Below are 17,577 nucleotides of genomic sequence, written 5' to 3' on the forward strand. Positions count from 1 at the left end.
TATTTCTAAGCAATGCCTACATTGTAGGTTATCCTTGATCCCCACTCCCCCACTACTGACACACACATACAGTGTCTAACCGGGAGCCCATTTCTTTCAGCAGCTTGTGTGACACTCTGATTTACAAGCATTTTGGAATCAAATCCAACATGTACCTAGACTTAGAGATGCATTCCCATTTTATTGTTCCCAAATTACAGAACTTCCACAGTTGCCTTTGCATTTATGATTGAACCAACAGGTGTTTGGAAGAAACATTTAGTACAAATCATTACAGAGCTCTCTCCTTCAATATGTATTGAGCAGGATCAGCAATACGCAGTGACGAGTTCCAGCCAGGCTTCACTAGCCCTTGCTGAGATGCTCTCTGTGGACTGGGGATGGTAGAGGAAAAAGGGTGGACTCACTGATCTCTGTCGCTATCACTGTGATGTTGTGCCACAGCAGTGTTTCTCGGTCAAGAAGTTTCGATGTAAAGATTGAACCATTTCCAGAATCGATGTTGAATATTCTGTCCATATCTGTGTGTCGATCGACAGAATACCTGAAAATGCAGAGTAGAATTTAGGAAGGTTTTCTTTGTATTTGTTATTTTTACATCCTAAAACTATTCCGGAATATCGGTTACATGAAATTTTTTGTACCTTTAGCACATATTTAAAAATCTGTAACTTAACACTGATGCTTGAACTATGGTGTTGGAGAAGGCTCTTGAGAGTCCCTTGGAATGCAAGGAGATCAAACCAGTCCACCCTAAGGGAAATCAATCCTGAATATTCACTGGAAGGAGTGATGCTAATGCTGAAACTCCAATACTTTGGCCACTGGATGCGAAGAACTGACTCATTGGAAAAGACCCTGATGCTGGGAAAGATTGAAGGCAGGAGGAAAAGGGGATGACAGAGGATGAGATGCTTGGATGGCATCACCAACTCAATGGACATGAATTTAAGCAAGCTCCAGGAGTTGGTGATGGACAGGGAAGCCTGGTGTGCTGCAGTCCATGGGATCGCAAAGAGTCGGACACAACTGAGTGACTGAACTGAACTGAACTGAACATTAAGGAAGATATTCTGAGAAATTACTGCTTTACAGTTGAGGTCTTAATACAACCCAGTAGACAAGTTGTATGATTTTTGAGTATCATCACCAAATTTTTTTAAATGTAATTTGGATCAAGTTTATATACTAATTGTTATGATTTAGCTTTTTAGATCTTTAGAACTTTAACATGTGTGTGTGCATAAGTAGGATTATTGGCTATTTTTCTATTACTCATTTTTATTTTAAAAATCATTTTGTTGAAAAAGCAAAAGATGGTAAATGTGGCTGAGGTTAGTGAGGCTGGAGAGGGAGTTAGGAGATAGGCTTGGAAAGAGATTCACAGTTGGGACTGTAGAGGGATGGGCTGGCCATGGGAATGGGTTGGAGTTTATTTGAACTTGATGTAGATCTTCCAACGGATTTTATGCAGAGGAGTGTCACTGTCCAACTCATGCTTAATAAAGATCACTGGCTGAATTAGGAGAATGGTTGGATGGTGATATTACAAATGATAGGCATGAAGAAGAGGATTTGGGGAAGGTCAGTTTTGACATGTTGAGGCTGAGGTGCCTTAGGAAAGTCCAGGAAGCTCAAGATAAACATTTGGACTGACAATCTGGATTTTCTAGTCAATTGTCTAAGAAGAGAAGAGGGAAAAATGCGAGGAACTGAGTTGCTTAAAGGATGAACAGGAACAGAGACCCACAGGGACTAGAACAGTGCCTACAGCAGAGTAAGAATTTGATACATATTTAAAAAGGAGGGTTTGGAGAAGTCAAGGAAAACCAAGAGGTGTTTTAGAAACCAAAAAGGACAGTCTTCAACACTGAAATTCATGGAGGAGGAGTAGACTTTGAGAAATGCTATCTTCTTTATAAATTTATCACTAGCTTCTGGAATAGCCATAAGTAAGAGGAAAATATATAATACACCCTGTTTTATAGAGGATTCCTAAAGAGAAAACTCAGAAGAAAGTTGATATGTGAAGGCTATTAGGAACAAAAAAGTTGCCCGTTTCAGCTGCATTCTCAAAATGTACATCATGATAGGAGATTTTAAGATGTCAGCTCAGTAGAAATATATTTTAAGTAAATGTCTTACCTAGTCATACATGTGTGGAATTATTATGCATTTAAAAAAAAATTTGTTACTAACTTGTAAATAGTGTACTATATTCTAAGATTCTATTTCAATTATTTTGTTTTAAAGTACTACTAGTGAATAATAATAAACAATATATGTTATCCTAATAAAATCTCTTTTCATCATCTAGCAGATGTCTGAAAAATAGATATTCAATTATTGTAGGGTATTTAAACCTGATTTTAAAGAGAATTAATGAAGTTCACAATGGATACATATATATCAAGCTGGAATTTTAGTTTCAGTTTATATAAATCTAGATTTATAAGATTATATAAATTATAAGATTATATAAATCTTATTATCAAAAGTATTGAAACAGATGAAAGAGCTATTGTTTTGTCATTTATGTCATGAATCAGCATTTATTAAGAATTTAATCAATTGCAATGAACTTGTTTGATCACCTTTCTTCATTTTTAATTTGAAGAGGACAAATATTTATAGGACATTATTACCAAAAAGGAAGTCTCAGTATTCATAGCCTTTGTAAGGAATTTAATTATTTTCTACAAATATATATTTTTCTTTCATGAAAAATGTCAAGCTTAAGACATGCTGCTTATTGCTTTTATAAGCTCTAACAGTTATACACAGCAGAAATCTTTTCTTGTTCTGTCTCTTTCCTTCCTGCTATGGTTTTAAGTTTTACAAGTAACCATATTTTCCAATCAAACTTTGAAATAAAGGGTGAGGAAGTTTTAGTTGAAGGTGGCTTTTCATTTTATTTATTTACTTGCTTAATTTTTTTGGCCAGGCATGTGGCATGTAAGATCTTAGTTCCCCAACCAGGGATCAAACCCATGACCCCTGCAGTAGAAGTATAGAGTCTTAACCATTGAACTGCCAGGGAAGTCCTAAAGGTGGCTTTTGATTTTAAAGAGAGAGGACTATTTAGGAAATATCATAATTCTGTATTATTTTCTTTCCTTAATTGGGGGACTTAAAAATCATTAGAAGACCTAAAATGTCTACGTTGTTTAGGAAAGTGACTCACTTGAGCCACACAAAGCCTCATTTGTTTGTTGTTTTTCTTTCCAAAGTAATTTCTACTTATATTCAGAAATTTACTGTCAGTCATATTAATTGTCATAATAACTGGTAAGGAAAAAGGTAATCAATTCTTCATGATTAGAGTGGATCATTCTGCTAGGTACCTCCTTTTTTCCCCTCGAACTTTATTGTATTCTGTGATTCAATAATTTGTCTTATGTATCCTGAAGGGGGCTTTGTGGGTCAGGAAAAGATGATGTATTTGCATGTAAAATTTTCAGAATAAGTATTCAGAGTGACATTTTATGACTTCCATGTAAATCAAAGGACACGTGATATAAAGTTGTTGAAAGAAAATTATTTTATGTGACTAAAGAAGTAAAGCGGAGAAGGCAATGGCACCCCACTCCAGTACTCTTGCCTGGAAAATCCCATGGACAGAGGAGCCTGGTAGGCTGCAGTCCATGGGGTTGCGAAGAGTCCCTGGAAAATCCCATGGACAGAGGAGCCTGGTAGGCTGCAGTCCGTGGGGTTGCGAAGAGTCGGATACGACTGAGCAACTTCACTTTCACTTTTCACTTTAATGCATTGGAGAAGGAAATGGCAACCCACTCTAGTGTTCTTGCCTGGAGAATCTGAGGGACGGGGGAGCCTGGTGGGCTGCCGTCCATTGGGTCACACAGAGTCGGACACGACTGAAGCGATTTAGCAGCAGCAGCAAAGAAGTAAAGATTTGTGCTAAAATAATGATAAATTAACATTTGGGAAAGAATTCTCTAGTATTAATTATACTTAAGATGGCATCTAACACTTAATTGTTCCATATTTATGTCTTGAATAACCAAAAACTATATATGGTTGTACTTTCTGAATATAAGAATCAGTTATAATTCTCCTATATAAGAAACCACTGGAACATACATCTATGTACCAATGTATCTATATATATTTTTATCTTTCAATCTATGTCCGTACATGAAATCCATATGTACCAGAGAAAGACTGGCAGAAAAAATCTTAAAATTAGTTGACAGCCAACCTAGCTTCTGACAAGCTAACTACTTCCTATAATGAAACAAATACAATGGGTAAAAGTGGTATGTGGTATAAAAGTAAAACAGATACAAAAATGCAGCCTAAATTCCCAGAAGACATTATCTCTTTCATTAAAAATATTTTGACTGATCAAAGAGGTAATCAAAGTTCGTATTTATAAACTTCCAGCATTAGCCCATTTAAATTGGCCTTGATATTGACTTACTACGATTGTTTTCTTATGCAGCACACAAACTTTGAGTAAAAGCACGTTGTGAAAGTACTCAAGGTTATTCCTGTTGTGTAAGCAAAGGCCATCGTTTAAGTTCCTTGTTGCGTGTGTGCTGCGTGCTGCGTACTAGGTTGTTTCACTTGTGTCCCACTCTTTGAGACCTCATGGACTGTAGCCCTCCGGGCTCCTCTGTTCATGGGATTCTCAAGGCAAGAATACTGGAGTGGGTTGCCATGCCTCCTCCAGGAGATCTTCTGACCCAGTGATCGAACCCATGTCTGGTATGTCTCCTGCATTGGCAGGTGGGTTCTTTACCACTAGCATTCCCCGAGAAGCCCATTTTCCTTATTAATAATGTTAAATGTATATGGAGGAGCCCTTGACCCATGAGCTCTCATGTGGCTACTCTGGGTTGCCCATCATGCAATCCAAGGAGATATTCCAGTAGAATGATAAAACAAGAAAGTCTCTTTTCCCAAATATTTAAAATTATTCTCTGAAAATAAGCCAGGCATTTCTGTGTTTTAGTTGTGGGACTTGCCATGAGATTTCATTTGAACAAAGGGCTCAGTGGCTGAAAAGTTAGGAAACAACTGCCTTAGAACCTCAAAGTCTTTCATCTGCAAAAAAAATATTCTTCACACAACAACCAATGCGATCCATTTAGACAGTAGTTTTGGATTAGTTAAGTCTGCTCAAAGCTTGCCAGTGGCTTCTTACCTCAATCAGAATAAAATACAGTGGTTACTGCTGCTACTGCTGCTGCTAAGTCACTTCAGTCGTGTCCGACTCTGTGCAACCCCATAGATGGCAGCACAGCAGGCTCCCCCGTCCCTGGGATTCTCCAGGCAAGAACACTGGAGTGGGTTGCCATTTCCTTCTCCAATGCATGAAAGTGAAAAGTGAAAGTGAAGTTGCTCAGTCGTGTCCGACTCTTCGGGACCCCATGGACTGTAGCCTACCAGGCTCCTCCATCCATGGGATTTTCCAGGCAAGAGTACTGGAGTGGGTTGCCATTTCCTTCTAGGGCCCACAAATCCCAGTAGGACCTGCCTCGCTCACCACCTACCGAACCTCTGTTGCCTGATACCTGATACCATAATTTCTCTTCATCTGCGACTGCTCTCAGCTTGGCCGGCCTCTCCTCCCATATGCCAGGCAAGCTCTGATATCAGATCCTCCCCTTGCTTTTCCCTCTTCTTGGCACCTTCTTCCCCAAGATATTAGTGTGGTTCATCCCTTCCTTTCATTCAAAGCTTTACTCAAATGATTTCCAGCAAGGCCAGGCCTGACTGCACTAAGATAGTATCCAGATGCCCTTTGTGTTCTTTCTTTCTTTTGGCCATGCCACACAGCATGGGGAATCTTAGTTCCCTGACCAGGGATTGAACCCAAGCCCACTGCATTGGAAGCATGGAGTCTTAACCACTGGACTGCCAGGGAAATCCCACCCTTTGTTTTCTCTGTCTTATTTTGCTGCTTACACTTTAGTGTCACCTGACATATCACAGGGCTTCCCTGGTGGCTCAAACAGTAAAAAATCTGCCTGCAATTCAGGAGACCCAGGTTCAGTCCCTGGGTTGGGAAGATACCCTGGAGAAGGGGATGGCAACCCACTCCAGTATTCTTGCCTGGAGAATTCTATAGACAGAGGAGCCTGACAGGCTACAGTTGGACATGACTGAGCAACTAACATTGTCACATATTTATTGTTTGCTTATTTCTGTCTTCCCCAGTTAGAATGCAAGCTCCCTGCAATCAGGACTGGGTACTATTCTCACTCATATCCCTAGTGCCTGGAACAAGCCTGGCACATGGCAAGTGCCCTGAGCAGAAATTTTTGGATTCACTGGCACAACTTCTCAGCCTGCTTACTTTCTTCACGGGGAATAATAGACACAATACTATTCTGGTTTAGCTCTTTTCTCAGTCAACTAAGCTATGGGTAAAGGCTTGAAACTGTGGATTCCAGTGCTTTTGTGATAAGATTCTAGCATACTTAAGCAATGATGGTCTCAAAGAGCCATGAGGCCTTCTTACAATGTAATTTACAGTGAAGATGTACAGGGAAAATAGAGCTTGCTTACTTGGTAGATATTTGGACTCAACTCTATTAATTTCCCCATGATTTCCCAGACATATATCATGAAACTGTGCTTGTTTTTATCCATGTCTGCAAAAGGAAAAAAATTACGCATCCAAATGGAGCATAATTCTGCCTGTAAGTGTTATATGGTAGATTCTTCCACACTCGAAAAACAGACTTTCAAGCCTAGTGCCTTTTTTGTTAAAAGTGCTTCCTCCACCAACTTTGACAAATCTAAGACCTGAGAAGAAATCCCAGCCCATTCAACTGCATTACCTTGTACCACTCCCATATAAGCAATAAACTCCTTACAGCTCATTTTATGCCTTCCTCCCAAATTAAAAATATAATTTTGGGGGCTGACTGAAGGTATACGGATCTTAGTTCCCCAACCAGAGATCGAACCCATTCCCTCTGCAGTGGGAGGGCAGAATCTTAGCCACTGAACCACCAGGGCAATCCCCAAATGTTGAGTTTTTAAGGTTTATTTAGTTGCTAAAATAATATTTTATATTGTGCAAGAAGTGTAAAGGTAGTAAAAATACTTTAAAGTAGTTTTTAAAGGAAGATACAACTAATTGGAAAAAAGGATTCATCCTTTCCAATTTGCAAGTGAATATTTGAATTTAAATCAACAAACTTATGGAAGAGACATGTCACAGAAGTGTGCTTACTTGACAGGGTTCCTGGCAGCATCTGGGTCTTGGGCTGTGACCGAGCCTATTGTCGTATTTATCTGAGCGTCTTCTCTTATTTGCAGGATGTAGGCCAGTTTGCTGAAAACAGGCGGCTCATCTACATCTTCCACCATAATTCTCACCGTGGCTGAATCTTTGAATGGACCCAGGTAGAGAAAGCGGGGTTCAACATGAGGATTGGAGGCTTCCACTTTGAGGGTGTACACTTTCTTCTTTTCAAAGTCCAAGAGCTTGTGGGAAGTGAGGGGAGGAAGAAATGACATATTTAAAGCAGTCAAGACACAGAAAGTCAAGACATGAGCCATTTTTAATGCAAACCACTGATAAATGAATGTGATCATATTGCTTTGAGACATTACTACACAGCATAATGTTGGGAAAAGACATGGGAGTTCAGATGCCACCAATCCTGATGAAATTGTGGGCAGAAATCATGCACCAGGAATGAAAGTTTATGATGGGCAGGAGAGGGCACCTAGAAGCAGGAGAGAACCTAAAGAGGCCCCTTTTATAAAAGTCCTTATATCTGACTATCAGAAGCCACACCAGGGGCAGGTTGGCAAATACGTAGAAGAGTATTCTGTGTCAGATGTTATCACATTTGGCTTTAACTGAACAGTCACTGAATGTTTAAAATTTGTCAAAGAACTTTCCTGGTGGTCCAGTGGTTAAGACTGTGCTTCCAATATAGGGGCATGTGTTCGATCCCTGGTGGAGGAACTAAGATCAGAGCTAGGATGGAGAGCTGCTGGTTTGCAGCCTAATTTTCTATTCCTTGTTTAGATAAAATAGATTAAAAAAAATTTTTTTGTTCGTTTTTGGGATGAGGTGTTAAAATATTCCAAGTGATATCCAGATAAGGGCATCTGGCTAATTACTTGCCAAAGAAAGCAATGATCATTGTTGTCAGAGGTCTGTAGGAGAAGTTATCTCTGCTTCTGGAGACATAGTGAACCCAAATGCTTATTGCTGACTTTTAGTTTTAGATGATAATATGACAAGGCTCACTAGAAACACAATTAATCAAGATGTTAGTGAATGTGATTTAGTCGGCTAGGCAAAATTTCAGCATGAATCTGATAAGGCACCAAGAAAATTAAAAAGGTTAATGCACACTAATGGGCTTCCTAATTATATTATAGTATAAAACATTGATCTGAATGTCACTGAAACATGTTTTATTGTGTTCCCAGATATTAAGACATACAATCCAAAGCTTAAGAGGAAAATTTTTCTTCTTGTTTACATCCACCTATGCTTATATTTACCAGCAAATAAAACATTACACCAAAGGAGAGAGAAAATATGACACCATACACGACAAAAGTGAACTCATTAAACACAGTAACCAAAATTAATATTATTTTTAGCTTTGAAGCACACAGTTTATTGATTTTTAATTTTTAATTTTTGCCACTTTTTTGTGTACTGCTCCATGACAATTTTGCGGGTAAATAGGTACATAGGGGACAAATAAGAATTCAGAACATAAAGTTTTCGTGTGCATGTTCCAAAGTAGTGATTACATAGGAGAAAAATAGGAATTCAGAATACAAAATCTTAATTATTGCATTTCAAAAAGTAGCTAAAGAGCTTGCAGGAAATTCTGTTACTTTATTTCTGTGGTCTTTCTATAGCTTCTCTCTTTAATTCAAACCATCTCTGTCACTGCTTGTCTTACTCCTTTCCTTCAAAGCATGTAGTGGAATTTGTAGTTCTATGTGTTTCTTTGTTCATTTGCTTTCTTGTCCATAAGAGCAGTTCCCTGAGAGCAGAGACCATCTTGTTGAATGTACTATTGCATCTCCAACATTCAAATGGTGTCTGTTTTAAAATTTATTCTTCAGTTATACTACTTATTCATGTATTTTTATGTGTTTCATTTGTTTATGCTATTTACTTAGGAACTTTTCAATACAAATTTATTAAAAAGTATAGAATTAATGAATGCATAAGATTATTGAGAACTCCTGAAAGCCAACCAAAGAACTCTTACTGTAATTAGACTAGGTCTTTAAAAAAATTGGGCAGCCCAGTGATGCTAGTGGTAAAGAACCCATCAGTCAAAGCAGGTGATGTAAGAGACACGGATTCAGTCAGTGGGTTGGGAAGATTCCCTTGAGATGGGAATGGCAACCAACTCCAGTATTCTTGCCTGGAAAATCCCATGGACAGAGGAGCCTGGTGGGCTACAGTCCATGGGCTCACAAAGAGTAGGACACGACTGAAGCATCTTAGCATGTGTGCAATGCAGGCAACACTCTTACTCTTAAAAAAATTAATAAGCAAGACTTGAGAGGAATGTTCATGTGAGATGTAATTGCCCCCAGTTACTTGGGGACCAGAGAAAAATAAATGCTTTCATTTGCATAGTATTTTTAAAAAATGAATTACCTTTTTGACGGTTATAATCCCTTCCTGAGTTTCCTGATCGGTGATGACATCAAACATGTCCAGCCCCTCTCCCTCTGTAATGCTGTACTCGATTTCAGCATTTTCTCCCACGTCGGCATCGCTGGCTTTGATCCTGCCAATTGGTGTGCCCGGTGGAGAAGATTCAGGAGTTTTAAACTGATATGTACCTATTAATTACCAGACAGATAAAGTCAAACACAGACTAATTACGCCTCATCATAATAAAAACGAAACCCACTTTCTAGCAGTTTGTTCAGATAGTACCATGGATGCAGGCAGATTTGTGCTTTCCTTAAAATCATTAATGGTGCCCTTGTCTCTTTAATGTTTTTACTTTCATGGTTGTTAAGAATATTTCTTCTATTTCATGACTTGTCTCTTGGCAAAGGGAAAACACTTCTTGTCCTGTAAGTAGGCTTCCAAGTTTATGGTGTGATTGTGAGAAAGCCTGAACTGTTAGAGGAGGGTGCAGTAATCTAGCAGAAAGAATAGAAAAGAATTTAACCTGAACTGAGACTTTAAGCCAGTTACTAGGTATTCTTTGAGAATTCTTTCTGTCATTGCTAATAGTAACTGAAGGTGAAAACAAATTATAGCACTTCAGAGAATGTATCCAAGTAGAGATGAGATTCCTTCACTCATATGTGGAGCTGGTTTAGTTGCATTTAAGGATATAGATAAATACATTGAGGAATAAAGCTCTGAAAATTTTTCTAGGTTTGACTGATTTTTTTTCCTTTAAATATTAGTGTCCTTTTTATACATGGATCGCTCCCATTCTTGTATTTATACTACTGATTAAAAACTTTATTATATAGACATACACTTTTCTTATGTCTTCATGTTGGAAAATTAGTCAAAGGAGACTACTTGTGAGTTTCAGTTCAAGTATGCCAGGCTAGCAGGTCCTTAGCACCACCCTCCACCCCAAAATAGCAAAACAAAAGTTATCCTACTCTCACACATTACATTTTACCCACCATTTACACAAATTGCCTTGGAAAGAAAATTTACACTATGACACTACTAAAGTGTGAAAGTCGCTCAGTCGTTTCGACTCTTTGTGACCCCATGGACTATACAGTCCATGGAATTCTCCAGGCCAGAATACTGGAGTGGGTAGCTTTTCCCTTCTCCAGAGGATCTTCCCAACCCAGGGATCAAAACCAGGTCTCCCACATTGCAAGCAGATTCTTTACCAACTGAGCTATCAGGGAAGCCCACTAAAGTATAGTACTTTAATAATATTTAATTCACTAAGTATTGAGCTCATTCTTGATAAGATGATAGAAGAGGCCAGTTTTATCATGAGGGAAGTGGAAGTGTACTTGGGTGCCTCCAATCTCTTCCTGTATTCTCCTATCCCTCACCTTGGGACATTATGCAGAAAGGAGCACAGTTTATTCTCGGAGAGAGTGCAGAGGGGGACGTCCCCTGGTAACAAGCTTTGGGTAAATCCTCCTGCTCGCCTTCTCCAAGCCATCCCCACATAGAAAAGAGGTTTTGGGAGAAAGTGTTGGTGATCTTGATTTTTTCATGTCAGGCTCCTGAATGGATGTTTTAGGGTTCATAAAAACTTTCTTCTGCCCATTAAATCAGAAATCAGTTAGCTATTCTGTTTTTGCATTTAGCTAAAAGGAGATCCAACCAGTCCATTCTAAAGGAGATCAGTCCTGGGTGTTCTTTGGAAGGAATGATGCTAAAGCTGAAACTCCAGTACTTTGGCCACCTCATGCAAAGAGTTGACTCATTGGAAAAGACTCTGATGCTGGGAGGGATTGGGGGCAGGAGGAGAAGGGGATGACAGAGGATGAGATGGCTGGATGGCATCACCGACTTGATGGACGTGAGTTTGAGTGAACTCCGGGAGTTGGTGATGGACAGGAAGGCCTGGCGTGCTGCAATTCATGGGGTTACAAAGAGTCAGACATGACTGAGTGACTGAACTGAACTGAACTATGATTAAATACTTGAAAAAAGTAGATGGTATGGAGATTCCTTAAAAAACTAGGAATAAAACCACCATATGACCCAGCAATCCCATTTGTAGGCATATACCCCAGGGAAACCAAAATTGAAATAGACACGTGTATCCCATTGTTCATTGCAGTACTATTTACAACAGCTAGAACATGGAAGCAACCTAGATGTCCATCGACAGATGAATGGATAAAGAAGCTGTGGTACATATACACAATGGAGTATTACTGAGCCATAAAAAGGAACACATTTGAGTCAGTTCTAATGAGGTGGATGAACCTAAAACCTGTTATACAGAGTGAAGTAAGTCAGAAAGAGGAAGATAAAGATCATATTCTAACGCATATATATAGAATCTAGAAAAATGGTACTGAAGAATTTATTTACAGGGCAGCAATGGAGAAACAGACATAGAAAATTGACTTATGGACATGGGGAGAAGGGAGGAGAGGGTGAGATGTATGGAAAGAGTAACATGGAAACTCACATTACCGTATATAAAATAGATAGCCAATGGGAATTTGCTGTATGACTCAGGAAACTCAAACAGGGGTTCTGTATCGATGTAGAGGGGTGGGATGGGGAGGAAGATGGTAGGGAGATTCAAAAGGGAGGGGATATATGTATATCTATGACTGATTCATGTTGAGGTTTGATAGAAAACAAAATTCTGTAAAGCAATTATCCTTCAATAAAAAATAATTTTTTTTAAAAAAGTAAAGAAAATATAAGTATTTCTTGTTGATCCATGTGTATCTCCATTATAAAAGAAGCTCTTAATCAGTTGACTGGCTTTAAAAAAACGGCCACATTTGAGTAAGTAGGTTTTGTACTTAATGATGGGCAACTATTTTCTCCTAGAAGAAGGGATTCAGGTATTACATAGTTTTCTCCAGTGGCTCAGACAGTAAAGAATCTGCCTGCAATGCAGGAGACCTGGATTCGATCCCTGGGTTGGGAAGATCCCCTGGAGAAGGGAAGAGTACCCACTCCAGTATTCTGGACTGGAGAATTCCATGGACTGTGTAGTCCATGGGGTTGCAAAGATTCGGACATGACTTTGACTTATGGTCAGAAAGGAATTTTGATGTTGGAAGAAAAATGACATGAAAACCAGTACCTCCTGAGGTCTATAAGTGAAAAGGTCAAGTGTATTGCTTTAAGAGTGGGCACTTATCTTCCTTCATCTTCCATCTTATCTAATCATGATTGTTAAAAATTTTAGAAATGACTTTTGGTAACTCAGTTAACCATAATGTGGAAAACTATTTATGAGCACAAATGGTTTAAGTACATAGTTATTTCTACAGTTTTATTTTTAGAAACAGTAAAATGATAAATCCTCCCCTTGCAAAGACTTAAAGGAGATTATATGCCTGATTAAATTCACAAAATATACAGTTGATTTCTTCCTAACAAATAGCAGCATGCTTGTAAACATATGTTCTGCAGAAGCATATTTATGTCTGTAGTAGTCTTATTAATAAAGAAAAATAAAACAATGATATTGCTTTTATAATAACAGACATATCAGACAACTGCTCAGTTAATTACTGATAAACGTTTACATCTACTGAGCATTAGTACTGTCAGCTCATTGTTAATAAATGTGCCAGTTCTTACTAAGTTCACTAACTTTGGCAATTAATAACAATAAAGAAAAAATAAATATCATTCTTAAAGTTACAGTTTTACAAAAGTTCCCTGAAGAAAGTCATTCAATCAAATGTTCCTACTCTGGGGAAACCGAGGAGGGTTGTCATTGACGTCAGTCAGCGTGATGTTCACCGTGGTAGTCCCAGATAATCCTCCCATCTGGCCGCCCATATCCTTAGCTTGAATCACTACTTGGTACTGCTCCCTGTTTTCTCGATCCATGTTGAGCAAGGCTGTCTTGATGATACCTGTGGGTATGAAATTCAGAAATGGAAAGGGATGTAGTAAAAATACTTTCCAAAATTATTTATTTATGCAAACAAACATAGATTGTCACCCACAATGTGCCTAACACTATGCAGATGTCATGGATGACCATAAAGATGATTGATTATAGATGACCTTTGTACTGAAGGCAATTAAAACCACATAGGGGAGGTAGATACATTAAAACCTACACGCACACACACTCATTCACCTATAATGCAAGAAGAATGAAAACGAATGTAAATCACATCCTTCAGTAATGTAGACCGTAAGTTGTATAACTGTTAAGTGTGATAAGATGACACAGCAAAACATAACTTGGCATGTGGCACAGTGGTATACTACTATGCCACAGTAGAATAAAAGACAATTAGGTGTATTATGAGGAAATTGTTAAGAAAGTCATGTATACTTGAAAAGACTTCCCTAATGGCTAGGCAGGTAAAGAATCTGCCTGCTGATGCATAAGACGTGGGTTTGATCCCTGGATGGGTAGACCCACTGGAAAAGGAAACAGCAACTCACTCTAGTATTCTTGCCTGGGAAATTCCAAGGACTGGGGAGTCTGGCGGGCTGCAGTCCATCGGGTCAAGAAGAGCTGGGCTTGACTGAGCATGCATATGTATGTGTGTATACTAGCACTGACTCTTGAGTTTCACTTTACTGATTGGAATTGACTGATGCCTCCTCAAATATACCCACCATAATGAATGTTCTGAGGATCTTCTAAACCACAGAACTATGGTCTTATGAAAACAGTATTGGTTCTCTTATAATAATCATCTTGTATGATCCTAGAGTATCTTTTCCCTAAAGCTGAGGTAAACTTTAGTTCAACAGGTCCTAGCAGTGACCAACACTCTTCAGCTAGATAAAAATTATCTCTATTGTTAGGTAGTTATAAAATAATTAGTTTAAAGAACTTCTAAAATTTCATCTACTTTCTGTGTAAGGCTTAGGCTTAAATTAACCACATTCTTTCAAAAATCACTGAAGTCTTAATAACCTTCTCTGGTGGCACATTCCAATGCTTAATGACTAATGAGACTGGAAATATCTTTCTTTATTTTTAACAGAATACCTCAGACAACAGGTCAATTTTTTTCCTATGGTGCTGGCTCCAGTGAAAGTGAAACTGCTTTCTATTCTCCAAATAATATTACTTCTCTATTTAAATACCGGAGATCACCTTAGCCTTTTGTCCTTTAGGTTGAATAATTCTAATTTTTCATCCTCATTGTCTCTAAACTCAACATTTTCTTTCTCCTTGGGATTCTTTCCAAGTTCATTGCACCTCTTACATTGATTAGATATAGTAACTTAGAAAGGGTTTGACATCCAAACAATAATGGAAGCTTGAAAATTGTGTAAAAGGAATTTGACTCTTAACATGATAGCAAAAATACATGTGGAATTTACTATACAGTACAAGTTCAGTTCAGTTCAGTTGCTTGGTCGTGACTGACTCTTTGTGACCCCATGGACTGCAGCACGCCAGGCCACCCATGTCCATCACCAACTCCTGGAGCTTACTCAAACTCACGTCCATCAAGTCAGTGATGCCATCCAGCCATCTCATCCTCTGCCATCCCCTTCTCCTCCCACCTTCAATCTTTCCCAGCATCAGAGTCTTTTCCAATGAGTCAGTTCTTCACATCAAGTGGCCAAAGTATTGGAGTTTCAGCTTCAGCATCAGTCCTTCCAATGAATATTCAGGGCTGATTTCCTTTAGGATTGACTGGTTGGCTCTCCTTGCAGTCCAAGAGACTCTCAAGAGTCTTCTCCAACACCACAGTTCAAAAGCATCAATTCTTCAGCACTCAGCTTTTGTTATAGTCTAACTCTCACATCCATACATGACTACTGGAAAAACCATAGCTTTGACTAGATGGACCTTTGATGGCAAAGTAATGTCTCTGCTTTTTAATATGCTGTCTAAGTTGGTCATAGCTTTTCTTCCAAGGAGCAAGCATCTTTTAATTTCATGGCTACAGTCACCATCTGCAGTGATTTTGGAGCCCAAGAATATAAAGTCTGTCACTGTTTCTGTTATTTCCCCGTCTATTTGCCATGAAGTGACAGGACTGGATGCCATGATCTTGGTTTTCTGAATGTTGAGTTTTAAGCCAGTGTATATATTGTATATATTAAAACACAGTTCATCATAGATACTATGCTACTTTGTGGAGAAGGTGCAGAAAACTGAGATGTGGAAAAAAGAGTTAAGGCAATCCATTTTTTTTAAGGGCAGTATCAGTTAAGATAAGCTAGACAATGTGACAACCAACAAAGTAAAATCTCAGTGGCTTAACAAAACTAAAGTGCTCTGAGTAGGCCAGAAAGAAAATCTGCTCATGATAACCTTTAGACATTCAGGCTGAAGACTCACTTGATACTGGTTTCCATCCATGATCACTGTGGCAAGTGGGAGGGAAAATGGTGGATTATGCACCAGGTCTACAAGTTTTGCTTGGAAATGACTCATATGACTACCACATTTTATTGCCCCAAATAAATCACATGGCTACATCTAGCTTTCTTGTAAGGTAGAGAGATGCAATCCTACTAAGTAACTAGAAAAAGAAGAATCAGAATATGTGCAAACAACCATCTTGGCTATCAAAAGGGGTTGGCCTTTTAGTTTTATCTCAAACTGGAGGAAATAGTAAGGTAATGTGTAATTTTTCCAAATCTCCCTTGTATAAACACAGTATATGAAAGATCCATTGTCAGATTTCTTGATTAAAATGATCTGGATGTCATGTTTACAAATATGTCACTGGTGCTTGGAGATAAATCTAAGAAAATTCAATCACACTGATTGTTTTTATTAAAAGTTGCTAGCTCAGCTGAGCATGTCAATTAAAATTACATATCTTAAAAAGAAGATGCAAGAGGAATTCTAACCTGTTTCTGATTCAACTGAAAAATAGGGCTGCCCCTGTAGGATGCTATAGACAACTTTAGCACTGTTCCCGTAGGTTGGATCATCAGCATCAGTTGCAGTGACTTGGACAACAAATGTGCCTGTAATGAAAGAAACATGAATTGAAAATAAATGAAGGGTTCATTATGGATCCTCAATACCCACACATTAGGAAAAAGCACAATCATACTTCTATACCAAACTATCATGGCCAGGGAGTGGAGAACCACAATAGGATGCTAGGCTAAAAAACCTTGGATTTCTTATTCTCAAGGAATGTGAGCAACATTCATAAATATTGAAAGGATTAAATTGGGGCTTCCTAGGTGACTCAGTGTTAAAGAATCCACCTGCAGTTCAGGAGACATAGGCTCGATATCTGGGTTGGGATCATTCCTCAGAGAAGGAAATGGCAACCCACTCCAGTATTCTTGCCTAGGAAATCCCATGGACAGAGAAGACTGGCAGGCTACACTTCATGGGGCTGCAAAAGAATTGGGTATGGTTGCTCAGCTGGTAAAGAATCTTCTTGCAATGCAGAAAACCTGGGTTTGATCCCTGGGTTGGGACGATCCCCTGGAGAAGGGAATGGCTACCCATCTGCTGTATTCTTGCCTGGAGAATTCCCATGAACAGAAGAGCCTGGTGGGCTACAGTCCATGAGGTGGCAAAGAGTCAGACAGGACTGAGCGAGATTCACTTCCCATTAGTGACTAAAAACAACAAGGATTAAATTAAAGGGGAGCATGGGAAGGATCATGACTTTGGGTGGAACTGATTCCAATCCATCTCCAAGGGTGAGATTTGATTGGATTTTTGCTACAGTGATTCTTTCAAGTTGTCTAGGCCTAAATCTATTGGCATCTTGTACTACTTTCTCTACAAGGATTAGTTTAGGTATTGTTCAGTTGGAGGGCCATTTGTGATTTTGCTGAAAATTTGTTGTGTCATAGGTGCTTTTGCTCCCTGAATGTAACGTGCTGGTGTGGAGCCTGAAAATGCAGCAGCTATTTTGTGATCTTGGCAATGCCAGTCCGAGGGCAAAGCTGAATAGGACAAAATTACAGAGAAATAGCTAGAATCCAAATCAAACTATGTTCAA

At 38.8% G+C, this 17,577-nt stretch overlaps 1 protein-coding gene across 5 annotated transcripts in view; it reads right to left on the minus strand.

Moving 5' to 3' along the window:
- The window catches only part of CDH6 (cadherin 6), a 150,455-nt gene that overhangs the window by 16,259 nt on the left and 116,619 nt on the right, over positions 1-17,577 (minus strand). For all 5 annotated transcript variants that reach the window (XM_010816814.4, XM_024981339.2, XM_059878762.1 and 2 more), the window contains 5 exons: positions 16,457-16,576; positions 13,363-13,530; positions 9,626-9,813; positions 7,208-7,461; positions 408-544 (listed from right to left, as the gene is read on the minus strand). In XM_010816814.4, coding sequence (XP_010815116.1) covers positions 408-544; positions 7,208-7,461; positions 9,626-9,813; positions 13,363-13,530; positions 16,457-16,576 — 867 coding nt within the window. The remainder of the gene's footprint in view (positions 1-407; positions 545-7,207; positions 7,462-9,625; positions 9,814-13,362; positions 13,531-16,456; positions 16,577-17,577) is intronic.

The sequence above is a fragment of the Bos taurus genome, chromosome 20, assembly GCF_002263795.3.
Source record: "Bos taurus isolate L1 Dominette 01449 registration number 42190680 breed Hereford chromosome 20, ARS-UCD2.0, whole genome shotgun sequence".
Classification (NCBI taxonomy): domain Eukaryota; kingdom Metazoa; phylum Chordata; class Mammalia; order Artiodactyla; family Bovidae; genus Bos; species Bos taurus.